Source organism: Mustela nivalis, assembly GCF_964662115.1.
Source record: "Mustela nivalis genome assembly, chromosome: 9".
NCBI classification, from domain to species: Eukaryota; Metazoa; Chordata; class Mammalia; order Carnivora; family Mustelidae; genus Mustela; species Mustela nivalis.
Window position 1 is genome coordinate 23,471,714 of NC_139028.1, and position 26,535 is coordinate 23,498,248.

At 49.5% G+C, this 26,535-nt stretch overlaps 1 protein-coding gene and 1 long non-coding RNA gene across 6 annotated transcripts in view; one reads left to right on the plus strand and one right to left on the minus strand.

Moving 5' to 3' along the window:
- The window catches only part of POU2F3 (POU class 2 homeobox 3), a 76,685-nt gene that overhangs the window by 39,254 nt on the left and 10,896 nt on the right, over positions 1-26,535 (plus strand). For 3 of the 4 annotated variants that reach the window (XM_082682530.1, XM_082682531.1, XM_082682532.1), the window contains exons 4-8: positions 18,332-18,436; positions 19,617-19,719; positions 22,009-22,091; positions 24,361-24,543; positions 24,960-25,101. In XM_082682530.1, the coding sequence (XP_082538656.1) occupies positions 18,332-18,436; positions 19,617-19,719; positions 22,009-22,091; positions 24,361-24,543; positions 24,960-25,101 (616 nt within the window). Of the gene's footprint in view, positions 1-18,331; positions 18,437-19,616; positions 19,720-21,103; positions 22,092-24,360; positions 24,544-24,959; positions 25,102-26,535 lie in introns of those variants that run through there. The other variant, XM_082682529.1, reaches the window with a different exon arrangement.
- On the minus strand, positions 12,893-25,529 carry LOC309840451. 2 transcript variants are annotated; one of them, XR_014298604.1, is made up of 3 exons: positions 25,384-25,529; positions 15,193-15,310; positions 12,893-14,783 (listed from the first exon to the last, which is right to left on the minus strand). It is a non-coding gene; the product is annotated as an uncharacterized lncRNA (long non-coding RNA). The 2 variants fall into 2 exon arrangements; XR_014298605.1 differs by lacking the exon at positions 25,384-25,529 and adding an exon at positions 18,330-18,396.

The following is a 26,535-nucleotide window of genomic DNA, read 5'->3' on the forward strand; positions in this document are numbered from 1 at the left end:
AGACAGGTCGCTTCCACCAGGAGAGCAAGGTTTACCCGTGGCTGCGGTCCTTCCACGGAGAGATCCAAAGTGGTGGAAAACAGAGGCTCTGCGCCCTGTTGGGAGACACCCCAGAAAGAACACACCCAGCCTCTGCCCTCGGAGAACGGACTTGCTATCCCGTGAGAGAGGCAGGTCTGAGAAATTCCTAAATATGTCAGAACAAGGGCCATGTCAGGGGATAAGCTGGGCTCGTAGAATGGCTTAGGTTGTTGTACCTCAGAATTAATTTGCAGGCAGGAGGTGACGGGTACGATTCAATTCCTTTCTCCAGAGGGATTTCCCCACTGTGGTCAAGATAATACAAGAATAATTGTATTTACTGGATCCTGCCCGTGTGCAGGCACCGAGTACAAAATCCATTATTAGCTATTATCATAGTGCCAAATATCCCTTATTCCATTTAATACTTTTGGCAACCCTTTAAGACAGATGGGATCATTCCAGGTTTAGAGATAAGGAAACCGAGGTGCTGAGTGGTTAAGGAATTTTCCCACAGTCACGCCGTCCAGAAGTGAGTTAAAAGCCAGGCCCGCCGGACTCCAGATGGCCCAGCCTTGCCCCCTCCACGGCCCGGCTTGTCTTGAGGGGGCATCAGACAGCGGGGCTGAGCCGATGGTACTGGTCCTCCTATTCCTCATCCGAAGCCGAGAGCAGTGAGAGTGTCTCCTTCCTAGGCATGTCGTAAGGAGTAATTACGGCTGAGATTTATAACTCCAAATAGTTTCTGACATACGGTAATCGACCCATAAACATTAGCTCCTATTACTTTCTGATGCACGAGAACCCATAATTTTCTCGTCCTCTCCTCTCCCTGTGTGGCTGCGGAGCTGGGCTCGTACCAGTTTAGATGAGCTGCAGATGCTACTAGAATGGTAATTCTTTTCTGAGTTCCCTGAGCTCTCAAGCTAAGCCCCCTTCCCCCCAACCCCAAGCTTGGGTGGGAAGCCGTGATAAGTGTCTTTGTTTTTAGAGAGGTGGGAACTTGTCTTCCTTTGCCAGCCACACTTGGCTCTCTCTGGCCTCACGCGCAGATGTTTTCGCATGTGTGGCCCCGGGCGTCGGCCCCTATACTGGATGGACCAAGACTTGTTGAGAGCAGGGTGGCCAGGCGCACATCGGAGTGGCTGTGGATTCTCAGGAGGCCTGTCCCTTGTACACTCCAGGTTACCCGATGGTGCCAACACCAGCGCAAAGCCCCTCTGGGGCCCCAGCCCGGGCCCTGGCTGGATGGGGGCACAGAGGTGGGCTGTTTCTCTCTGCGCAGGTGTGGGATGGAGAGCAGCGGGGTGACGAGGCCAGCATCCGAACCCTCTGATTCTGCAGGGATACGAAGGAGGACTTCCCTTGGGATCTCAGTGAGCTGCCTTTGGTGCATGCAGACTGCTGAAGGGCCAGCCCCTCCCCCTCTCAGGTCAGAGTATTTTTGGAGCAACCATATTGAAAGGGAAGCTGGATTTGGCCCCAGCTGCAGAAGAAGCCAATACTTCTGAGTCCTCGGCTTCATAGCCCCACTGGGTTGAGTCCTTCATAAGTAGTATCTCATTTAAACCTGTCAGCCCAACCCAGGACAGTAGCTTTTCTGCTCTTCATTTTACAGATGGAGAAACTGAGTTTCCAAAAGGTCAAGGGACTTGCTTAGAGCAGGATTCAAACCAAGGATGATGGAATGTGTCGGGCACTTTACATAGAGTTGTATCTTGTTTGCTCTTACTTAATTCTTACGACAGCCCAGTGAGGTGAGCATTATTATTCCCATTAGATAGCTGGGGAAACTATAAGTCAGAGGTTAAGTAAGTTACCCAAGGTGGGGCTCAGATACACAATAGGTCTGTCTGACTGTACCCCGCTGCGAGAGAGAGCGAGTGAGAGGGCGCTCTTGCAGGTGAGAGATGACCTCATGTAACCCAGAGACCCTCGTTTGACACCCTTACAGTACTTTTCCACATTTCCAGAGCCTTCTCACTCATCCCGGCTGCTGCAGACCTCTCATGGCCGCGGCTTGCCAGCTAGGATGGCAGAGATAGCATCTGCCGGCTCAGGGAAGGGTGCCAGGTAAAGGGTGGGGTGAAGAAGGGTTCCCACCCAGAGGGTTCCCCTGGCCCCACGAGAAGCACCCCCTCCCTAGGCCTGTGCGTGAGAAGGGTACAGGGAGAGGAGTGTTTGCCTGGGTATGTGCCTGCAGGGTAGGGGTGGGACCTGGCTTTCTCTCTGCCCCCGAGTCACAGGGCTGTCAAGGCAGCTCTAGTAACCAAGAAATTACTTCTCCCAGACTCCCAGCTGCAGCTGAAAATACACTTTCTCCATCTCCAACTTCCTTCTCCTGGTCCAGCCCCGAGAATGGCTTTGGAGGCTGCTCCCAGGGCTCAGGAGCTGCTCCTATCTATGTAGCTGTTCAGTTCCCTAAAATGGTCAAGGGACTTGCAGGTAGGTGGTCAAGCCAGGGTGTATTCATGAAGCTTACCTTGATTCAGCATCTCCTTGCTAACAGGCGCTGTGTTCAGTGCCGTCTGCTGTCTCCAAACACAGCTCGTTCTGCTCATTGCAGCTGCCCCCCACCGTTCCCGTAGCCCCCCCCCCCCCGACCTCCACTGCTTGGGATCATAGCAAGTGTTAGGACTCCCCTCCCTCTGCCCTGTGTGGCTACTAAAATCCCCTTAGCTCACAACCCCCACGGATCCTTGGTTTACATCCTGTTTTGCTTTGGTTTCTTGGCCACTCCTCCCCAGGGCTGGCGCCCAGATTTTGCTGGTATGGACTGATGCAAGTTTGTCCCTGCTTTGAGGCTCACAGATGACAGTGTGCTGGTCAGAGGTCCAGCTCCGGCTTCCCACAGACCTGGATTCGAATCTTGGCTCTACCAACTGGCCCTGTGTCATCTGGTCACTTCGCTCTCTGCCTCAGTTTCTGCCTCTGTAAAATGGGAGGAAATGATAGCAGGAATCTTAGAGCATTGTTAGGAGGAGGTTTCAATGAGATTTTTGAAAGGAAAGTATCTGGGACACAGTAAATGAGTAAATTGGTGTTGTCGCCGCAACACTGGCCTGGGGGCCGGGGTTTCACCTTTTTCCAGATGGCAGTTCTGTTCAGTTTCCCCCAACCACTGGCCTCCCTCTGAGGTTCTTCCCTGTGCCCTGGGATCTGACTCAGCCTGTTACTAGAGCAATATAAGAAAAATATGCCAGAGGGGCACCTGGGTGGTTCAGTGGGTTAAGCCTCTGCCTTCGGCTCAGGTCATGATCCCAGAGACCTGGGATCGAGCCCTGCATGGGCCTCTCTGCTCAGCAGGGAGCCTGCTTCCCACCCACCTCTGCCTGCCTCTCTGCCTTCTTGTGATCTCTGTCTGTCAAATAAATAAATAAAATCTTAAAAGAAAAAAGAAAAATATGCCAGACTTCGTCTCTGCCAGGTAAACACAGGCCTGTCTCACAATCTCACTAAACCTAAGAGGGAGGTTCCTGATATGCACTAAGTCCAAGTTTTATAAACTAAATCTTATTTTTCTTCACCAAGAGAGCCTGCTATTTAAAGGAATACTAGACTGAATTTTTTTTTCCTTTTTTTAACTTAAAGACTGTATTTATTTATTTGAGAGAGAAAGAGAGAGAGAATGAGCAGGGGGAAATGAGAGGGAGAGGGAGAAGCAGACTCCCCCCTGAGCGCAGAGCCCTACATGGGACTCTATCCCTAAGATCATGACCTGAGCCAAAGTCAGACACTTAACAGATGGATCCACCCCGGGCGCCCCTAGACTGAATCTTTTCAAATAATGAAAAATGCCTTTTTACAGTCCATTAGAACCAAAGGTCATCTGTAGGATTTATTTGCTTAAAGTGAGTTATATATTAATTTGTTCCCCTACCCCCACCCCGGTGACATCTCTCAGAGAAGGTATGTGATCCTAACAGGAACAATGTTTCAACTTGACCCCATCTTCCTGGGTGGGCTCTTCTGAGGACTGGGAAGTAGGTTTCGTAGACCACTTGCGTAGCCCGTAAATGAAGCCTGGAAAGATTTGGACACCCAGTCACTGGGGGTAAATGTGGATTTGTGCAGCAGGCAGGGGTGGGGTGCTTCTGTGCCCCCTAGCTCTGGATTGGGACCCTCAAAGAGAGGAGTTGCTAGCGCGAGAGCTAGCAGGCCGGAACAAGTTAATAGCACTCTGCCTGCCTGGAGAGACAATGCAGCTGCCCAAAGGCAAGGTCTCTTCCTCTCTGACATGAACCAGAGCAAACTTCCTTTCTGAGGGCTTGGTGCTTCCCCTTTGCACTCAGCCTGGTAGCACTGAGGGCAGATTCCTGGTTAGCAGGGCACTTTCCAGAGTGTGGCCTTGCCCAGGGGCCCAGGAGGGACGGACACTTTTTTGGTATAAAGCAGGAGGACCCAGGGGTTGGCCTTTGCCCAGGATCGGGCAACCTAGCAAGGGTCTAGCATTGTCTGGGAACACTCAGGCATGCTTTGGAAGGAAGAGGATCCGAGAGTCCAGCTTCCCAAGAGGTTGTCAGGTTCCCTCTCTCCCCGATCCCAAAGACATCTAAGTACTGGATGCTTCAGAGAATCAAGGAGAATCCTTTTCGAGGGGATGGAGGTGTACAGAAGGTCGAGAGGAAAGAGAATTACAGACATCCTGACTGTTTGGAGCGAGCTCTGGCACCAACGTTTACCACTCTCTCTCACATACACACTCTCTCCCCCTCTGCCCCTCCCCCCACCATCAGGCTTTCATTCACGTTTCCACACCCAGCTCAAATGTCTCCTTCTCCAGGCAGCCCCCCGGGGACACCCCCTCCAACTTCTGTATCTCAACAGCCTCCTACTGTGAGTGGGTCTCCCTCCCGGACTGGACTGTGAACTACTTGAGGAAAGGCTCTGCATTTTTATTTATTGCAGTAGAGCAGTGCCTGGCAGTGTGGACATTCAGCAAGTGTGTCCTAAATGAACAGATTGAGGGATAGTCGGTGTGAATCTGTCTGCCTCGCCACCCATCCCTCGGTCCTGAGTGCCATGAGTTCTGGTCTCTCTGCTTTTTCAGGGCCTTCTCTTCCTCCTGCTGCCCTGCTCCCTGTCATCTTTTCCTCAGCAAGTGAGTCCCCCAAACTCACCCCTTTTCCCAGGAAGGGGAGCTTGTTGGGATTATGCGAATAGAGTCATGTCGTGGGCTCCATCCAGTCCCGGATGCATATTTCCTAACGCTGCTTGCTGGCTCCCCCCCCCCCCCCCCCCCCCCCCCCGAGCCGTTGGCTGAGGCCCAGTGTTTTAAACTCTTTGAGGTTGGGCTTCAGCACCAAGCCACTGAGCCCAAACCAGAGCGGGGGGGCCCCCTAACAAAATGCTCCTTGGGGGAAATGAGGCTCTCCTGGGCCTGCCCTCTCCTGGCTGGTTCTTGGAAACGTGGGGGTTGGGTCATCCAGTGACACCTGAGAGCACTGTGACTATTTTTCATCAGCAAATTTGGGACGATCCTCTAACCCCAGAGTGAGTCAAAGATACACTGAGTCTGAGAGCCAAAGGGTCCCATAGGTCAGAAGTGCCCTGTTCCTGGAACGGCTCCCCAGATGGCTAACCATCCCCCCTGCCCCAAAGGCTTTTTCTTCCTCCTCCCTTCTACCTTGTATGTCAAGACACTTACTTATCCATGATATAACATCTTACGGCTAAGCTTTGTTTTAGTGACATGTTAAAAGGAGAAAATGGAGCAAATTTTTATAAAGCTCAATATATTCTGTTTTTACCATCTGAGATTTTGCTTTTTTTTTTTTTTTTTTTTTTTTTTTTTTTTTTGGTGTTTAAGTATTAATTGTATGTAATGGAATGCTTTCACACCCCTGTTAGACGGCCCTTCACCCCATGTCTGCCAAAGCTCACCCAGGGTTTCCGGCCCCACTACCCAAAGTGTAGCCCGCTCCAGGGTTGGGGGCATGGCACCGTCAGGCCATTTTTTTCTACTGTTAGTCAACCTCCCCTGTGGTCATCAGCTCTGGAGTAGTCACTCTGCTTGCCTTAGCTCCAGAGCTCTCGTCCTTCCACTTTACCTGACAACAGTTTAATATTTGAGAAGAGCTATCACCCCGAAATCTCGCCCTTGACAGGCGGATATACGGAAGTACCCAAATGATTCCACATATCAGGTTTCTTTCTGAAAGCAATGACACACATAATACAGGAATACCTTCTGGTTGTAAAAAAAAAAAAAAAAATTAATAATAGAGATGAAAAGGAAGACTTTTGATCCCTGTCCCATCTCAGCCCTCTTCCCAGAAGTAACTCCTGCTCCCTGTGTGGTGCGAATACGTCTAAAAGACTTCTCTTTCTGTGCTTGCAGGGACATGGGTGCAGATGGGAATGTAGAAATGCTGGTGGGTTTTTAAAAAATGCAAATACGTGTCCATATACAAGTATAAAATATACTGTGTATATTCTTCTGAAACTTTCTTCTTCAACATAAAGATGGGATTTATAGATTGTTTCATGGCAATACGTATCGTTATCTGATTTTTGTTAATGACCACGTCACAATCTATGTTCCAGTGTAATTTTCATTTTTATTACCCTATCAATGGACAGGAGGCCATTTTAAGGATTTTTTTTTACAGAGCTCTCATGACCTCTTTGAACTCCTATGTGCCTTGATGCCTTTGCATATACATATATTTTGCTGTACCAATCTTTAAGCGTAATATCCACAGGTGTGCAACATTCAATTGTCAGATGACATCTGGTTATAGGCCAGAGCACAGTGGGGTCCCTTGTTCATTCACTCATCCATTTCCTCATTCAACAAACTTTTACTGAGCAGGTACTCTGTGTTATGCCCTGTGTTAAGCACAGACAAGCCTGTAACCCGCCCCTCTTCATGGAACTTACACGGTCAAACAGGGGAACCTCCCTCGATCCTCTGTTTCCGTTAGGAGCGCCTAGCCTACAGATTGTTTTAAAAGATAATAATATCACACTGTCAACTTACATGCTCTTAGAATTCATTAATGTCTCTCCAGTATTTTTAATATTAACTGTTGTCTCAACTTGTACAGCTAATTTTCATATTCTAAGTAAAGTCTTCTTCTATTTGCTCCTACGTTTTTATCTGATTACTTTCTTCCCATCCTTCCATAGCTTCACGCTTTTTTTTTCCTTCTTCTTCTTTTTTTTAATCTTGATCTCTTGGGGCCGAGGACCAGGTAGTGCTGCTGCCTGCCCCTCATATGGACATTTATGAAGGCTGTAAGCTTCAGCTTCATCCGATTTACGGATCACATTCTTAGCAAGACCGGACCACGCACAGAGTCCTATGGCATGCCGTGGGAGACGTCCCTCCTGGATGGCAGTGATCTGTTAATGAGTCCTGTCTCCACCATATGACCCGATCTTGACCTTCAGGGTTATACAGGCATGCCTGTATACATGGGTCCCTGTACACACGCTTACAAAAAGTAACAATGGCGTTCGCCTGACCATCATTTCAAGGAACCCTATGGGAAAGGAAATCAGCCGACTTTGGCGTGGCTTTTTAAGGCTGCGTGATACAGTGGAAAGACGGTTCTGGATCCAGTCAGGCCTAGGTTCATTATTCCGCCTCTGCCACTTCTGGTTGTAGGGCCTTTGGGAGGGCATCTGACTTCTCTGAGACCCAGTGTCCTGTATTCTAGGATTGTCGGAAGCATTTCTGCATCAATCCCCCCACGGATCTAATCCGCACCTACTGAGTAACAGGTTATCACGCTCTGCTGGGCAGGCCAGAACAAGCAGGACCGGTCTCTCGGTAATGAACGTGCCCCATCATTATCTTCATGTTGTCTGGGGGGGCAAAAGCAAGGAACACCTTCCCTGGAATATATTGCATAGACATTTAGCCCAAGTTCTTGAGACCTGGGTAAGAATCAGAAATTATTTCCCTTTCCTAGGCAGGGAAACGGATGATTAGGGAATCCTTTGACTCACGTTCCCTCAAACTTTTTTTTTTTTTTTAAGATTTTATTTATTTACTTGGCAGACAGAGATCCCAAGCAGGCAGAGAGGCAGGCAGGGGGAGAGGGGGAAGAAGGCTCCCTGCTGAGCAGAGAGCCCGATGCGGGGCTCGATCCCAGGACCCTGGGATCATGACCTGAGCTGAAGGCAGAGACTTTAACCCACTGAGCCACCCAGGTGCCCCATCCCTTAAACTTTTTATAACAAATTTCATAATTGCTCCCCAACCTTAGAGAATGTAGCTTATACTACCGATTGTGGGGGTTCAGCCAACCATTGTCCCTGGGGCCCCATTCCAGGCTAATAAGGGTAACAAGATAGATATGTACTCAATAAAATTTGAACCAAAGGGTGAGCCCGATGTTAAGGGGAGCTCCATAGAGCTACCATATGGCTTTCTTATCCAGAGAGCCCGAAGCCTTACCTATTTAGGACCCCACTAAGGATAAGAAGGGAGCAAACCAAGTTCTTTCTCAGAGCCTGAAATTTTTATTTTCGAAACAGTTGTAATGAGCTTAATGATCTGTTTTTTTCCAGCCCTCAGCAAATAAAAGCTGCAAATTTGAGCTGGAATACGGGCTGCTAGAACCAAACATACCAACAGTAGCAGATAAAAACCTGGTGTGAGAAAGGAGTTTAAAAAGGAGAGTTGCGAAAAAACTCACCCACAAAAAACAAAAACAAAAAACAACAACCACCAAAAACCCCCCGAAAAACTACTGGGGGCTACTGGGGGCTGTTTAGTGCCTCAGCCAGCAGAAGCCAAACACTTTGTCCCCCTGAGGGCATGATCGCTTTTAAAAGGAGTTCACAATTATGACTTGAGTCATTCATTAAATTATCTTTTAGGTACTCTTCAAGGGAAAGTAGAGCCATTTATATCACCTTTAGCAAGATCTCTATTCATAATGAAACCAATCAATATCTATCCCGAACTGAAATATAAGTCTTTGGAGCTGCAAGGGGATAGATTTTGGGACTGAAAATCTGCTTAAGTGGGAGGCAGGTGAGGAAGTTCCGGATTCGGAACGGGTGCTGGATTTTAGATCCGAAGACTTGGGTTCAGCCATGCACTTGGGATAAATCTTGTACCTTTCTTCAACTTTGTTTCCCTCAGCTGTAGAATGGGAATAACAGCACCCGCCTTTTCAATCTCGTGAGAATATGCTGAAAATCAACCCAAGTTGTGTGTTTGAAAGTGCTTTGTAAACCAAAGAACATCATGGAAAGCTCTAAGGGAGGTCAGGAGGCCACATCCCAGGCGGTGCCTGCTGGTAGACATGACTCAAGATGCAAGAAGGGAAGGATCTGGGTTATTACTTATTGCTAAACACACACTCACACAAGGGAATATCCGCGCGCGCACATGTGTGTATGTGCATTGTCATCACATGCCCTGAAACCTCTCAAGTGTTCCCTTTCCCCAGGCAAAAGAAGAAACTCTACAACAAACTTTAACACCTCATAAACTAAAAAGTTCAACACGGATACATGACATTTGGAATGCTTCCTGTTTTCTAATCTTCTTTTTCTTCTCATTTGAAATCAGTAATTAGCTTTTGAAAATTAAACATTGCAGAACTGTGTGACCTCACAAGCACACGCTTTCTGGAACCCCAGGGGGCCTCCAACCCATCATCCAGCAGTGGGGTTGACCGTGGCCTTTCAGACTGGTGTCTGGTTGGCTCTTTCGGTCCCGCAGGCAGCCACCAGGAAATTCCCGAAATAGACCACCCTTTGTTATGAAGGATAAAGCTTCAGGGGTAGAAGTCTATTTTCTGTCAGCAGATCTCTCCTCTGCTGTGGTCCTGCTGTCATGGCCTTGGGCTCCTCCTCACTGGTTCTCACTGGGATGGTTGCACTCTACACCTTTTTACCAGTTGCCCTGCTTGCGTTATAACCTCTTCCAACACACACTCCATACCACTGCTGGCATGACGGAGCCAAAGACAGTCTCTCTGTGCTATTCCCCTCGATTCCAGTTACACTTTGCCCCCAGAGTCCAGTCTGAATTCCTATGTAGGGCGCACAGGCCTTCTAGGAGCCCTGGCTGCCTGCCCCCACCTCCCTCTCCCCAAACCCACACAGCAGCTGCTGAACTGCCTTTCGCTCTCGCCCTCTGCAACTTTGGGCAAGCTTTTCCCACTGGTCTTCCCTTCTTTGCCTTCTCCTGGTGAGCCCCCTTCACCATTCAGAGCTGCCCAGAAGGACTTTCCTTCTGTGGGGCCTTCCTTACCTCACTGGCCTTTCTCTCTAGCCATGCTCTGCCCTGCCACAGTGAGTGACAGCCTCTCCACACAACCACTGTGCACACTTCTGATTGCACGAGCATTGCATAGTAGCTGCTTCCTTACTGTGAGCTGTCTCCTAATTCACCTGGGAGGCCCCTGTTCATCTTTGTGCTGCTAGTTCCCTGAAGTATACAGTAGGCGCATACTAAATGCTTGTCCCCTGAACTGGGAAGAGGGACTTTATGGGAGAGGAAACCTGTGTTTCAAGCATGCCACATAGGAGACCATCTTACTCCACTGCTATTGGAGCAGACCCAGTGTTGGAGGGCCACAGGGGGTGCCTCACTTTATTTGGGGGTCCCACAGGAATATAAAAGACAAGGATCTCAGCCTTGCTAGAAGACAGTTCTCAAAGATGAAAATTATCGGGGAAAAGCGCTTACTTTCATAGATATCCAAGGCTCCGACTCTCAGAGGCAGGCTTCCCTATGCCAGGCAGCTCCCAGGAAATGCCAAAGAGAACCCCATTCAGACTTGTGGCAAGTGTTACTTTCAATAACTGTGGAGACCCCACATACATGGAGAAGTCCCAGGCTCCCCTCATGGAAATGTTTACACCAACCATGCCCCACGTGTGAAAACAACGTGACACACAAAGGAGGCAGGGATCCACAGGCACATTCTGGGTAGGTAAGTCTGGTGTTGGGGGAAACCCAAAAGGGTTGCCTCACAGAACAGTACAGACAGACGAGGGAGGGTCTGGAAGTAAACGACCCAAGTAGAGAGTCCGGCTCTGCTCTTCCTGCCAGTCTGACAGTGGGTACATTATGTGTTCTCCTAACTGTGTCTGCATCTGGAAAAACGTTTGATAAGGTTTTTTTCCACCATTGAAATATCATGAAGAATAAGCCATATATTTAAAAGTGCTTTTTAATCTCTAAAGTGCTAAAAAAATATTATGTTCTCTCTTTCTGGAGCTGAAGTTCTTGGAACTAATCTGTAGAGTGCTTTGCAACCACAAGCTGGTGCTATGTGTGTGTGTGTGTGTGTGTGCTTGTGTGTGCGTGTGCACGCACGCGTGTGTGTGTCCAGGACAGCAGGACATCTGCCCTTCCTTACGTTACTTTCCTTTGGAACTCAGAGTAAAATATTCACTGGGATAGGGATTTCATGGCCGGCCTGGACCTTCTCTTCCCCTCCCCACGTATCTTCCTCATCATGAGGGCGCGGGGAGGAAAAGAGCAAATATCTAGTCCCTGGAGTGAATTCCTACATGTCAAGGAAATACAGAATGCCGGTTCCCAAGCCAAGTATGTTCGTACTTAGTAGACGTGTGCTTTATCTGGATGTAAACCTCACCCTGAGAACCTGGGGGTGGGGGCACTGTTTTCTTTTGATGAAATGTCATTAGAATAGTGGGATTAAGGTTACTGCTAAGTAACATGACAGGAGCCGGGGCAGGCGAGTACCGCGCCACCGTGCCATGGAATGGACTGATTACTGAGTGGGCAGTTAGGAGACCCGTCCTGATGGGAACTGGCTTGCCCACAACTCTAGCTGTGTTGTCTCGAGCACCTTATATTTCCCCACTCTGGGTTTCAGGAATCATAGCTATAAAATGAACTGTCTGGACCAGGTGATAGGTATATTTCCTTCCAGTTCTTTTTTTTTTTTTTTTTAATTTAAAGATTTTATTTATTAGAGAGAGTGAGAAAGAGAGAGCGAGCACACGAAGGGGTGGGAGAGGAGCAGGGTGTGGGGCAGAGGGAGAAGCAGACCCCTACTGAGTAGGGAGCCTGATGTGGGACTCGATCCCAGGACTCCAGGATCATGACCTGAGCCGGAAGCAGATGTTTAACTGACGGAGCCACAGAGGCACCCCTCTCTCCAGTTCTAATGGGGAAGGGAATCAACACTTGCTGAGTGTCTGCCTTACCCCTGGCATGGTCTGCATGATGCTGCTTTGGAGGGTCCATGATTCTAGGAACCCATCACACACAGTTGAGTGTCAGGTTTATGGAGAACCGTGGAGTCAACTTGGGTTGAAATCTCAGCTTTATTATCCACACTATGGTATCCTAGTGTGACTTTAAGCAAATTTCTTAGTGGCTCCAAGCCTCAATCTTTCCATCTATATAATGGGTATGGTGACAAGCATACTTTATGCTCCCAAGTGTGCTCCCACTCTCTATTATATATTGATTGAATATTTGAATATTAATTTGAGTAATTAAATTGAATTAATTTGAATAATTGATTATTAATATTATATATTGTGAATTTCTTAAGTAGATTCCATCTAGCCTTTTTCCCTCCTTTTGTGGAGAAACAGTCTAGGCCTAGAGAATGGAACAGAATCACTGAATATTAGATCATGCAACAAGTTAGAATCAGGGATGGAACCCCAAGGCAGGACACATGGTTGACCCTGGGCCTTGTGCTTGTTCTCTGGATGTCTTTTTTTTTTTTTTTTTAAATCATCCCCTCTCCTGGGAAGGACAGCAAAATCTGTCCATGATGGGCAGCCCAGGTATTCACCAAAGATCTGAGTGTCATGGCAAATTACATTCACTCACCAGACACCTCCCAAGAATGGCCACTGGGCTCAGGAACCATTTTCAGGGTTTGATTCAGAAACATGCCCAGCATTTCCCCCACCCCCCACTGTACCTCTTGCCTCCCGCACTTTCATTTATTTGAGGGCAGCGCTGCTCTCTGTGTGGGCAAGTCAACCGTTCTGTGGAACTCCTCCCTAGACCGTAGTAGCTCTGGGCTCTTCTCCACCAGGTGTCCTGGGAGAACAAGAACAGTCTGATTCAAAGGGGATCAGGGTCAAAAAAGAGAGTTCCTGTCAACCCACGGGAAGGGAAGGCCACAGGCATCTCAGGAGGGCACCGAAGGAATGAGGTACAAAGTTGCTCAAGTCCTAGGCACCAAAGAACATTAGCGAGGATGCGTCCTCGGTGAGGGCACAGCCCCTTCCCAGAGTTATTAAACTTGAATGCATGGACTTATGTGCCAGAGGGAGAAGAAAACTTTTATGGGTTTAAAATGATGGGGTTTTTCACACATGTGTCAACACTAGCCATGCTAGGTCCTAAGAACTGAAGCCAAAACATTAACTAACATGACTGATAAGCTGGTTGCATTTCTAGAGTAGGCGCAAGCCAGGAAAACAAGGATGTGTCTTTGAAAAGTTTCTTTCCAGGAGGTGGCAACTCCAAATGGCCCGGGCTTCCTAAGAAGCTATTAGCTTATTCAAGGGTCCCCATCTCTTCTCCGCCTTTGTCTAGAGGTTTGATGCGGTCAGGAAGACGATCCCAGTGTCCATGGGCAAAGGGGCATCTAGGCGGGTCTGTCGTAGGTCTGACTAGAGACCAGGGAATGGCTGAGGCCATCTCCCCAGGCACTTCCCAGAGGCCTCTGAAGAGGCAGAAGTCTTGGACTCCCAGGGAACAACCAAGAACTATGGAAAGAGGAGAGTCTCCCAAGCGAAGATACAGCCAACATCTCCTGGGGGAATCTCAGCCTTGTTCACAGAGACAAGTTACCTGCCTGCCTCCTTCCACCACTTGAAATATATTCTTAGGATATTTTCATGAGCAACGTGTTCGCTGCCAACCCTTTATACATCAGTTACAAAACAGAAACTCTTCCTTACTGCTCGGGAGAAGTGTAGAAGGGGGGGAGAAAGAAAAAAAAAAAGTCTTGCCTGTAATTGAAGGCAGGTTGGGAGATGTTCACGCTTTGAAATTCTCCTTCTTGTGAAATGTTTATGAAACACTTTCCACAAACGAGTTATGCAACCAAGACAACAGCTTTGATCGTCTGCATCGCCAGTGATCTGTTCATTAGCGTTGGGCTGTTTCCCCCAGAGAGAACCATGTGAAACTGTATGGGAGGGGCTAGGGAGGGGTACCCCAGCACCCCCTTGCCCCATCACATGACCCCAAAACAGATGGTTCATAAGGAGGTCCGCGGGGTTGTCTGGGCCAGAACACCACCCTTGCCATCACCCACAGTCTATGCTGTCTCCTCTTCCTGGGATGTCTGCCGCACTGTTTTGTAGAAAGAGCACCAGGAGAAAGTCAGAGGATCATTCCCTTAAGGGACTTATGCCAGTGTCTTGTTATGTAACTTAATACCCATCTCTGAAGCTCTCTGGGCCTCCATGAGATGGGAAGGTAAATACTCATCCCTACACCCCCGCCCAGCTGGGAAGAGAAACCAAGTAGGAATGTCTGAAGGCTTCTAGCTCCTTAGAGGGGGCTCTCTCCTCCCAGAAGGAGGCTACTGCTTTCTCAAGCAGGTGATGTCAGGGAGTTCACTGGGCTTAGAAAAGCTAATCACACGTGACGACTTTTTACCTCCCTGGTCAAAAGCCCAAGACTCAGGGTAACACTTGTGCACCGCACAGTGGGCAGAAGAAAATCCCGAACTAACAAACCTCATCTAATACGCGGACAGGATGGTCAGTGGCCGGGACAGGTTGAGGTCCTCTGTGGCGGCCCTTGTCCCACCATGGGAGTAGCCCGTCCCGAGCAGGACCTGGAGAAAGATTTCATTGACATGAGAAGAACCACAAAAGGGACTCTGGAGACAGTCTTCCCGATTCCAGGCAGGCTGTGGGTTTGGTTGGGTTTTCACAAGTAAGGGGGAAATTGGATTTTCACCCAATTTGCCTCAGGTTCTCACATTAGAAGTCAATGGGATTCCAACAGAAGCCTCTCTATCTCCCCATCCAGATCCACAACCAACACCCAGTTGCCTGGAAAGGCTCCAATCTTTTCCATTCGACAGCAGTGAAAGGGATTTTTTGATTTGGGAAGGGCTTTTGTTCCTTAATTTCGGAGTTTCTCAGCCTGTGGACTCTTAAAGAATTGTCAGAGTATGCGGAAGGCTAGAAGAGCCCTGAATGTGCCTTTCCCTGCTTCCTCCCCTTCCGACAGCCACCTACCAGAACAGAGGTTTTAGAACTTATCCTCGAAAAAGGAAATCTCCTTTAGTGTCTCTGGATTTGGTTTGCGTAGGACTCTTCTCTTTGGGGGTTACTGTCAGCAGCTCACACCCAAAGGCTAATGAAATATGAAAAATGAAAGAAGAAAAATGTTGGTGAAACAGAAAGTCAGGAGAATGACACACGAGTTGGGACGTTGGGGTGGGGGGGATTGTCAGAACGCCCCGGATGAACGCCCGAAGGGAATTTCTGCTATCAGCCGCTTCATTTTCAGAACTGGGAGGTCGGCCATGCCCCTAAAAGAGTTTGGAGGGCAATTGATCCAGGAAGCAGATGAAAGGGTGCGTTTTCTTTTATGATGGCGCTGGTTTCTGAAATTAAGTGTTGCAGGAAGACCTGGCACTGATTCTAACAGATAGCACACAGGTTGGAGGCAAAGCACATGTTTTCAAGCTCTGTCATAGCTGCACCTTCTTATCTCCATTGCGCATAACGAGTCTATAAAGGAACCCTGCCACTTGCCTCGGAGCTGGCACCATGCCAAGCCGCCCCAGGTGGTTCCACGGGCGTGGCTTTGGCTGCAATGCTCAGTGTTCTCCCTCCGTCCCCCTTCCTCCATCCCACCTCACCTATCGTCACCCCTCCTCCACCCCCCTCCCTGCTGAGATGAGGGATGTGCTGGGGGATGGGAGAGGGCTCTAGAAGGGAGATGCAGGGAGGGAAGGCCGGCCCCCAAAGGCTTTGCTTCAGTAAAATCTCTTCGAGCCAATCTTAAGGGTGGCGGTGGTGGTTGGTGGTGGTTTTAAATAAGTGGTCTTATCATCTATTCCTAGCTTTTTTAAACCTGCTAACAAATGTTTCCCTGGAATCTAGGATGTGAAAACTCTAATTTCTAGGGGAAGAACTAGGACACCAGAGCTTCTTAGATGGAGATGCCAAGCGTGGGTGGGAAGAGCTGAGGGGCACTGGGGGTAGGGATGGGAGCTTGGAAATCCCTCCTGCGTGGCCATGCCTTCAGAGTTTTTCAGAAAGTCTCAACTCTCTGCCCCTCACTGTGCTACTTCCAGTTGCTTTCCCTTCCTCCTCTCTGCTTCCAAGGCTCCAGAACAGGTCTCTTTAGGTGAGAGAAGAGGGATTTGGACAGATGGTCCCTGAAAGAAGCCCCCTCTTACCAAATTTGGTGTAACCCTGGCTTGTTGGTGCTGTGTAGGTGTGCTTTACCTAAGAACGTCACAGCAACCTGGGCGAGACAAGTCTGCCCAATGCCCCGGGGAACTAGAACTTGTAATTCCGTCTTAGGACTGGAAGAGAGAAAGATCATCTAGAGTCATAGCAGATGGGAGAAAATGAGTCTCCTACAGGCTAAAAGATGGTTGGAGGTTACCTAGTGAGCTAAACTCCAGGTTAGGACTTGGAAGCAGGGTCTAGCTCCCTGCTCCATGTTCTCCTGACTGTATCCTGCTGGAGACTGTAGAGAGATGGGTTCTCTTTGTGTCTTTTATTCGATTAACTCGCATAAGTTCCCACTGTGTGCAACGCACCGCATTTAGGACACTAGCTGTTTTCTTGGTCTCTGATGTCACTCAGTAGGGTCTTCCTAGCTCTCTAGCCAAAGGGAAATCTTCCTTTTGTGATCCAAAGTCCATTTCTCTGCAGTGATGAAGCACAAATGTAGCTTCACCTGAACCTTTAACTTGGGTTAAACTAAGACGGGAGAGATTCTAGGATGTCAGTGACATTCCCAGTGTAGACCAAGAAAGTAGTTTAAGCAGGACATCTGTGGCCAAGAATTTCCATCAGAGGGTCTCCCCAGTGTATTTTAAAAGATATGATCTAGAGCCTATGGTCTTTGTCATATTATATGAATTCAGTCACTTGGCTCCCCCCTCCCCAGTGGACTTCCCGAAAAGCTGCCAGAGGGTAGTTGTTCTCTGGGTGGGAGGAGGGGTGGGCACAAATGGTGTGTCCTGCCCTGCCCTTGGACACCTGGGAAACCCACAGAGGGGTGCTTGGTGGAGGGAGGCTAGAGAGGGTTTAGAAGCCATCGCAGGCCCTTCGGGCTGCAACTGCAGTAGTGAGTGACTGTGAGGGAAACATGTCCCCACCTGTAGGGAGACAGGCAAAGACTGTCACCAAAGCCACATGGGTGAGGAGGGCGGGCGGCAGAAGCAGCTTAGCACACAGAAGATGGCTAACTGTGGAAAACAAGGGAAAGGGGATAGAGGGGAAACTGGCTCCCAGACTTTGGGATTTTGTGGACCAGAAAAATAAAACACAGTATGGGGAAGATTGATAAAGGGTTGCCTTTTTTTTTTTTTTAATAAAGTGGGACATTTTTATTTATTTTATTCTTGTTTTTAAAGATTTATTTATTTGAGAGAGAGAGAGAGTGCAAGCAGGGGGAGGAGGAGAGAGACAATCTCGAGCAGTTTCCACACTGAATGTGGAGCCTGACACGGACACTTGATCCCACCACCCATGAGATCATGACGTGAATGGAAACCAAGAGTCAGACACTCAACTGACTGAGCCCCTGTGCACTCCGTGAGGTGGGGAATTTTTAAAATACTGTTTAGGGGTGCCCGACTGGCTCAGTCAGAGGCGATATGACTCCTGATCTCAGGGTTGTGAGTTCGAGCCCCACATTGCGTCTAGAGATGACGAAAGAAAAAATAATAAAAAATAAACAAAAAATCAAACCCCGTTTAGATTCAGCATCATTTCACAAAGGAAATTCTAACATCTCCCCCAAGGGGGAAAAAAAAAGAGCATCAACTCAGAACTCAACAGAAATGTTTATAGTCATTGCAACATACTTATTTTTTCTCATCTCATGGAGGGAGAGGGTAAGCTGCCCTCTGCACCGGCACAGCCCGCCGAACGGTACTGGGGGCAGATCGATCTGTGAACCCCTCCCCACCTGCTTACAGACTGTTCCTCCAGAGGGCCACTCGCCTCTCTCTTAGCCGTTGAAGGGCACAGGCAGGCAGGACTATCAAGCTGCAACCCCGTAGGCACCCAGCTAGCTTTGGCCTTGTCACTCATCACCTTGACCTTCTCCAAGCCTCCCTTTCTGCCTGCCAGGGGTGGCGGGGGCAGAGGCCCAGAACTGACACTCCCCTACTGTCTCCACTTACAGATTAAAACTGAGGACCTCGGCGACTCCCTGCAGCAGACCCTCTCGCATCGGCCATGCCACCTGAGTCAAGGAGCCACGATGATGCCTGGAAACCAAATGTCCGGGGTAAATGCCAGCCCATGTCAGGGAGCCCAGATAGTCTCAGCGGGCCAGTGAGTTTAACTGAAGTCTTTTGCAACATGTCTCACCTCTAGACCTGGCTCTCAGTGAATCTAGATTGGTCTGCAAAACCGACCTCCAGGGAATGTGAAGAAGGGATGAAGGCCTGGGGTGGGGATGAGAAGACAGGAGAGCACTCTTAAAAGGGAAGCCTGGCTACCTCTACCTCCCTGGGACAAAGGAGAGCTGATCCTGCCAAAACAATGGACCTAGCAGCGTTGGGGCTGGTGTCTGCTGGCCACTTTGGGGGAGCCCTGTGCTGACAGCCACTGCTACAGACATAGAGTGGTTCTGTCTCCAGTGAGCCCACTCTCCTCCCTCAAGCTTTTGCAACAAAGCCAAACCAGAACAGAGTGCTGTTGGGGGAAGAAGGAGGCACCCTAAAACAGTAACGACAAATGTCTGAGAGGGCGGATGTCCCTGTGGCCAGCCCCCCTCTTGCTCTGGATAATCTGGGGAAGAAATACCACCCCTTTTCTAGAAAGATTTAAGATTAAAATGAGCATCCGTTCCTCTCTTCTTCATCTTTGTGCATCGAGCCCTGGAGGTCTGGATGCCCTAAGCATTGGGATTGGTATCTCCATGGTGGGAGCTGGTGGGAGGAACTCGGGGCTCATGGACTTTCTGTCTAGTCAAATTTGTTGCATTAAGACCTGATAACTTGCTCCTTCCTCCAGGAGAGGTTCAGACCCAGGAAATGGCCTAGATATGACTTTCAAGTGACATGAGATTAAAACATACAAAATTGGATGATTGGGATTACCTGCCATTTCTAGGGCGAAGCTCTGAGAGATCGGTAATCCTCAGCCCGTGCCTCTGACATTTATAGTCTAGTGGGGTTGTGAGACTGACAAACACAGATGTTAAATAACAAAGCAAGGTTTAACTATGATGGGCTGCAAGGCACTGCTTGGCCAGGCACGGGAGCTGTAACAATGCCAGCATTAATGGAATAGCTACTAGGTGCCAGGCACTTGAGCTACGCAGAGGCATAAGGCAAGGTCACAGCCAACAAAGTCTCTGAGTCTGGAGACCCCATGGGACAGATGGGCAACAGGCAGAGGGAGCCAGCATCCCTGGCGTGTAAATTCTGTGATATTTGTGTGTCCCTCCCCCCCGCATGCAGGACATGACCTCCCTCCATCCGCTCCAGCAGCTCGTGCTCGTTCCTGGCCACCTACAGTCTGTATCCCAGTTCCTGCTATCTCAGACCCAATCGGGGCAGCAAGGTAAGAACCCTGGCTGGCGCCTCCCACACCGGCCAAGTCCAGCAACATGCCATCCCTGCTTGCTGGATGAGGGAGCCCAAGTGTGGGGCATGGGGTGAGTGGCTCACCCCTCTGACCTTAAGATCAGCTTGTCTACTTCAGCTCCCGGGGAAGGGATGCCCACCATTGCCCCTCCAGGCAGAGGAACCTTCTCTGCTTCTCCCTCTCATCTCCCTCAATTTCCTGGTCAGGACGGACTGGGGTACAAGGTAGCCAGGAGCTGGGGGCACGGGCAGGGGAAGCGGTACGGGAAGGAGGAGTTCCTGGAGATCTGCGGAGCCTGCCTGTCTCTGTTCCTTGGAAATCCTTCACCTCTGAAAAGCTGGCTGTGACTGTCTGGGTAGAGCTGCAGCGCCACCCAGAGGCTATAGAGGAGGTTTTCAGGTGTTCTTTGGCAGGGAAATTACTACCAGAGAAGGTCTCCTTAACCAAGAGCAAACAGATTAGAATACTCATAATAACAGCTAGTATTTCTTGAGCATAATATGCCAGGAGCTCTGATGAGTGATTTTCCTGAAATTTTTCAAAATCACCTCGTGCAGTAGATAGCCATACTATGTCTCCAGTGGCATAATAAAGTTCCATAATAATTTCTCTGAAACCTGTGTTCTTGGCCATTGCCTTGTGCTGCCTCTCCCTCTCTCATCTCTACCAACTAGAGCCCGAGGGGTGGAGGAAGTAGGAGTTTTCCACCAGTGTACGAATCCCAGGTAGAGGTTTTGGAAATCCAGAATCCAACTCTGTCTTCCATCTCTAGCACTTGCCTAAATTACAGTCCCTATCCCTAGGCTCCACTGCATCTCAGAACATTTTTATAATGATGAAAAAGAACATACTTGAACCTTTACATATCTATTTTAGCCAAGCAATGTCTATCATACTCCTAGAATAGGAAAGAGAAGGTAACAGTTAATTCCATTCATCTTTAGAAGACAGTGATATCAAAATGGCCCAGACGTAGACATATAACTAATGAGGGCAGTGTATGATGCAAGGGGAAAAACAAATAAACAAACAAAACCCCCCAAAATTTGGAGTCAGAAAACTCATTGGTTAATTTTTTTTTTTTTTATTTTAAAAATCACTTACTAGCTGTGTGTCCTTGAGAAAGTTAACCTAACCTCTCTGAATAAAAATAGAGTAAAATGAAACAAAATGGAATAATAGTAAAATATAGAATAAGAGTAAAATTCTACCTCACAAGGTTATTGGGGGTTATTTGAAATAATGCATATGAAAAGGCTTTATGCATTTCAAAATGCAGTATACATGTTAGATTACTATTGGTATTCAAGCATTTGACTCCCAGTTCAGAGCTCCTTATAAGAGCTTTTTGTTTATTTTAATAAGGAAATATTCAGCCCTGACTTTTACAGACTGGGGAGCATAAAGGTCGGCATCAGCAGCTCTGTACATCAGTGGCCCAGAGCAGCTTAGCGAGGACAGAGACCAAAGGTTCGGGTTTGGGTTCAGGGATTGGGGTGACCTGCCCCATTGTCTGCTTTGGTCACTTGATGGCTCCATTTCCGCCATGAGAGCAAGAGCTCCCAGCTGTGGTCCTTCCTAGAGGGAGGTCACCATCATGACCAGCAACCAGGCAGAGCCCTTCATGGACCATTTTCTCGGAGAGGGAAGGAGAAAGCGGTCCTCAGGCAGCACAAGGAACAGGGAGAGGCCATAGCACCAGACAGAGCTCCCAGAGGCTTGGCCCCTGGTCTTCCCTTCTCTCTCTGCCTTTCCTCCCGAGTATAAAATGTCCTCATTCTGCCAAGAGCTTTTGGCCTGGCCAGTGCAGCCTTCTGGCCACATCCACTTGGTCTGGCATCCTTGTAAACTTGCTCGGGCCTTCGCAGCCTCCTTCTACAGGCACAATGGAACTCGCCAGCTCCTCCGCTCCAGCTGCCTTTCCTTCCCTGTCAGATTTCTTCAGTCCTGGTTATCAGATCCCAGAGCAGGTTGCCCTGAGCCTCCTTAACCCATGCACCAATCCAGGCTGGCGGGCAGGCAGAAGGACTGGTTTGGGGATCCTGCTTACATATTTACCCCATGTCTCATTCACCTCCACCTGTGTGTGGCAATGCCAGGGCCGTGGCTGTAGGGGCCCTGTTCACGGGGCTTGGGGTGGGTTGAGGGACCTGATGAGGTCACAGGGGGTGGGGACAGTTATCTTGGTTCCAGAGCTGTGGAGCACGTCTTTCAGATGGCCTGGATTTTATTTGTTTGTTCCTTTGTCCCTCCCCTTTCACCCAGGTCTGCAGCCAAATCTTCTCCCCTTTCCACAGCAACAAAGCTCTCTCCTCCTCCCGCAGACTGGGCCTGGCCTGGCGTCCCAGGTAAACAACCACATTCTTCCTGTTTCCTCCAGGGATGCCTTGGCTCTTGACAGAGCAGCTCAGTGGTTTTCCCCCACCCCCTGGATGGGGGCATTTACCCCGCTGGGAACAGGGACTAGCAAGGGATTATCCCTGTTCACACGAGAGGAATGCAAGCCACGGCCATGAGAAGTGACTGACCCCCATCACCTGGGGAGCCAGAAGTAAAGCCCAGAGATGTCCGCTCCTGGACTCTCCTGCTCCACAGTGCAGGCCCTCCACTCTGGCCTGGATCGGGCCCTGGCTTCACTCAGTCCATGAGGACCTGGGGTCTGCCAACTTTCCAGGGCAGCCACAGGGACCGTCAGCCCTGCCACGGGTGCTCTCAAGCCCCAAGGAGGAGACCGGAGTCCCACAGGCCTGATGTCCCAAGACCACAAGGACACAGTCTCTCACCTCTGGGTCCTTCTCGAGACCCACTGCTCTAGACTGCCTCCTGCAGTGTGCATGTGTGCAGGTCGGGAGGTCTGCCATCTGCGAGAGGGGCAGCTTGCTGAGCTGCCCTGTTTCACCCAGCGCCTGGTTGCCAGCTGGTTCCTCTGGCCGAGGCAGCCTCGGGCCAGGAGTGTGACTTGCTAAGAGCAGCGGGAGCCGGACGGGACCGGCCTCTCCTCCCCTCATCTGGCTGTCCCCGTGCAGTTAATAACTGGCACAGCTCAAGGGACAGACATGCAGATTTGCGGGAAACAAACTGCAGAGGCCCAGGGTCGCTATTCCATGCAAAGATCCCCCATGGATCACTCAGGGCCCCGGCTCTAAAGGGCTAGAGAGGCCAGGGAAGGCGTCTGGAAGGGGAGAGGGTGCCATCTAGTGGCGGTAGGAATGGGGACGCCGGAGTCCTGAACTCTTCCACTCCCGGAGGACTCGGAATCTCATCATAGACTTAGGTCTAGAAGAGATCTTACATGGGCCTAAGATCCACTCTCATATCTTAAAATATTAAGAAGCAAAGAAACTGTTCAGAAGGTTATTAAGATTGTCCCAGGCAGCAGTAACAAGGGACTTGCTTACAGTCGTAGCAGTGAGAGTAGGGAGGAGGGGGCGGACGGGGAGATGTTTGGGGCAGTTGAAGGAATGCAACGTGGCATCTGATTGGATGTGAAAGGGAGGGAGAAGAAGCCCTAGCAAAGAACTCAGTACTTGTCGGATTAAAGAACAAATGAATCAAGGAAAAGAAGTCTCAGGAGGGCTGAGGCTTTTCCCTACAAAATAGGATCAAATCCATGAGGCTTTGGAATCATCCTCTTCTAAAAGATCCTTCACCAGGGAAAGGAGTCCTTCACTTCTCTCTGGTCCTTTTCCCTGTCTCCTCTTAAGGATGCCCATCTGAGTAGTAAATCTGCATGCCCTGGAGGAGTGAAGGAGGAAAGTTCACCCCAGTCTAGGAAAAGAGTCAGCTGGGAAGGGGAGACAAGAGGGCTGACGTGGACCAAGTTGTCCACGTGGGCAGTGGCCCGGGGACTGGACAGGATGCCTGGCCTCCTTGGTGTGTGCTCTGCTCCTTGTGAAGTGGTGGATGTCACTCCTGACCCCAAAAGGGCAACAACATGGACTCTAGGTCTTAGGATCTATTTCTCTGTGAAAATAAACGGAAGACTCTCTCCTGACAACCATAAATGAGATCCAGGTATATTCACATGGCACTGGAATACCTCCGATTTAAAAACAAACAACTACAACAAAACACTCTCATGAAGGAAAAGGATGGGTTAGAAAGTATAATGGCAGTCACAGGAGTTTAAAATTCTATGGAAATTCTATTAATATAACAAGTCTCAGATGTCCTCTGTTATCTTCAGTCAACACCTATTGAATGCCTGTTCCTTCCCTTTTTGGAAAAGAACAGGCAAGGCAAACAACCTTTCTCCCCCTGTCCCATTCTGAGATTTGTTTTTGGAATCTTTGTAAACAAACCTGCTAACTCCTTTTATGGTGGAAAACTGAAAGAAGGAAGTTACCTGCTCAGAGTCAAACAATGAGTCATAGCCTAAAACCCAGAAAGGCCACCTCCCTGTCTTGCACTCCTACTGTCTCTACCCAGCTATTCTAGCTATTTGCTGTCCCTTCATAGAAATCCTCAGTTCCCCCTTCCACACCACTGACAAAATAGGTATCAAGTGTACCCAGGGGTCTGTTATCCTCTAAGTGGGTCTGTTAGTACGCAATACCAGAAAACGCCATTTGATTGGTTGACTATTTGTGCATCTGTTCCGTATGTGTTCCTTCTTAGGCAATTGGGCGCCCAGGGTTGCCAGGATCTTCTTTAGAACCTCATCTGGAAGCGTCCCCACATCTCCCAGTGCCCAAGCATCTACCCAGCTCTGGAGGGGCTGACGAGCCCAGTGATCTGGAAGAGCTGGAGAAGTTTGCCAAGACCTTCAAGCAGAGGCGCATTAAGCTGGGCTTCACTCAGGTCTGGTTTGCAGGGAGCCAGAAGGAACTGGGTTGAGTGAGTGGAGACGGGCTTCCTGGGTGTACGTTTCAGGAACAACCTGAGGTTCGGTGTATTTGGGGCAAGCTCATCGTGTCCCTATGTCCCAGGGAATAGGGCACAGTTGTCAAGGGTGAGAACACTGAGGACACTGATGGGGGACAGGGGAGGAATGAGAGAGCCAGGCAAGGTATTAGGCACATGGGCACGACCCACTCGGAGTCTGGGGCAGGAAATGAACCAAATTCTCCCTCGGAGAGGGAAAACACCTGGAAAGGAGCCAAGAGGTGATGGGCGGGTGCTTGAAGGTTCTCTGTGTGCGTGGTTGGTGCTAGGATGGTGGGACAAAGAAGAGAAGCCTGTGTCTCCAGCTCCTCCCTCTCGATCCCCACGTATAGGGAGATGTGGGGCTGGCGATGGGAAAGCTGTACGGCAATGACTTCAGTCAGACCACTATCTCACGATTTGAAGCCCTCAATCTGAGCTTTAAGAACATGTGCAAGCTCAAGCCGCTGCTGGAGAAGTGGTTGCATGATGCAGGTAGGTGGCAGGGACACAAGGACAGCTGGTACCCTGGGAGGGGGCCAGGGACCTGTCTGTGTCGGGGCTTGAGGCAGTCACTGTGTAAGACCCATTCTCCTCCTGAGAACCATTTGAGAAATAAGACATGGGAGACAGGCAAGTAGAGATGGAAATGTCAGCTGACATGTCCTTTGGAGGACATGGCATTAGGTCATGAAAACTTGGCCCCATTCCTTTTTCCATGAGAAACCCACCCAGTCTAGACTTTAGGACAGCTCTCCAAAGTGAACAGTTACCCACCTTGCTCTCTGGACCATGTCTTGATTAGGAATATAGAAGCGTGGGTCCTCCAGGCTCTCGTGTGGGAGAAGGGGAGGCCATAGACACAACACAAGCCCTTTGTCTGGGTCGTCTTGAGTAAAACTTCAGAAAGCAGGGAGTTACAGTGAGCTGGACAAGTAGGGAAAGCTAACAGCAGGAGTGAGGTTGGCTGGATTCAGTCCACAGGGTGGCCTGAGAGGTGTTCCTGGGGTCAAGGGCAAAGTATGTGGAACAATGGACAGATGAGTTTGGTGTTGTGGGGCAGTGGAACAGGGCTTCCGCATGGCACTATGGATCTCATGGGCCAGGGCATTCTTTGTTGTAGGAAGCTGTCCTCTGGACTCCATGGTATTTAGCAGTTATCTTTGGTCTTTACCCCCAGATGCCAGCAGCACCTGCCTCCCACTAAAACGTGCACAAATGTCTCCCGATACTGCCAAATATCTGCTGGGGGTTTGGGGGGTACAAAATCGCCCCAGTTGAGAACCAGTGGTGTAGGTTGAGAGAGAAGGTAGAGAGACCCTGTGCCAGGCCGGACTCTGGTCAGTAGATACACATGGATGAGTGGTGACTGTGGAGAGAAAGTGTTGGGGGGGGATAAGCAGCCAAAGGGGTTACCCCCTCAGAAGTCCCTCTATGTGAAATGGGGGAGGGGCAAGGAAGCTGCCCCAGACAGATTGCCCTTAGGCAGCTCTTCTCAGGGCACTGAAGTGAGAGAGACGACCAGAGGCGGTGAGGATCACTGGGAAGGTTCCTTATTGTTCATTTCTAGTGTGATCCCCTCCCTGATGCCTGTGTCCTTTGTGAGGGGTATCCCGGCCCATCGGTCCTCCCTTGGCTCCAACACTTAAAACACTGAAAAAAAAAATGACTTCCACGCCATATTCTGCCACCGAGTACCACTGCTTTTATCTGCAAACGCCATTTCCCATTTTACTCAGTATTCAGGCATCCCTGGGAAAAAAACAGACTCATGAGTGTTCCTTGTAGGATCTCTGCCTGCACACACTCACCCCTAGCCAGCCACCGATGGCCAAGTGTCCCTGAACCATGACTGCAAACACGGGAGGCACTGGCGTGGGAGTCGCGGAGGACCTTCGCCCAGACCTATGAGCAGAAGCAGGACGCTTG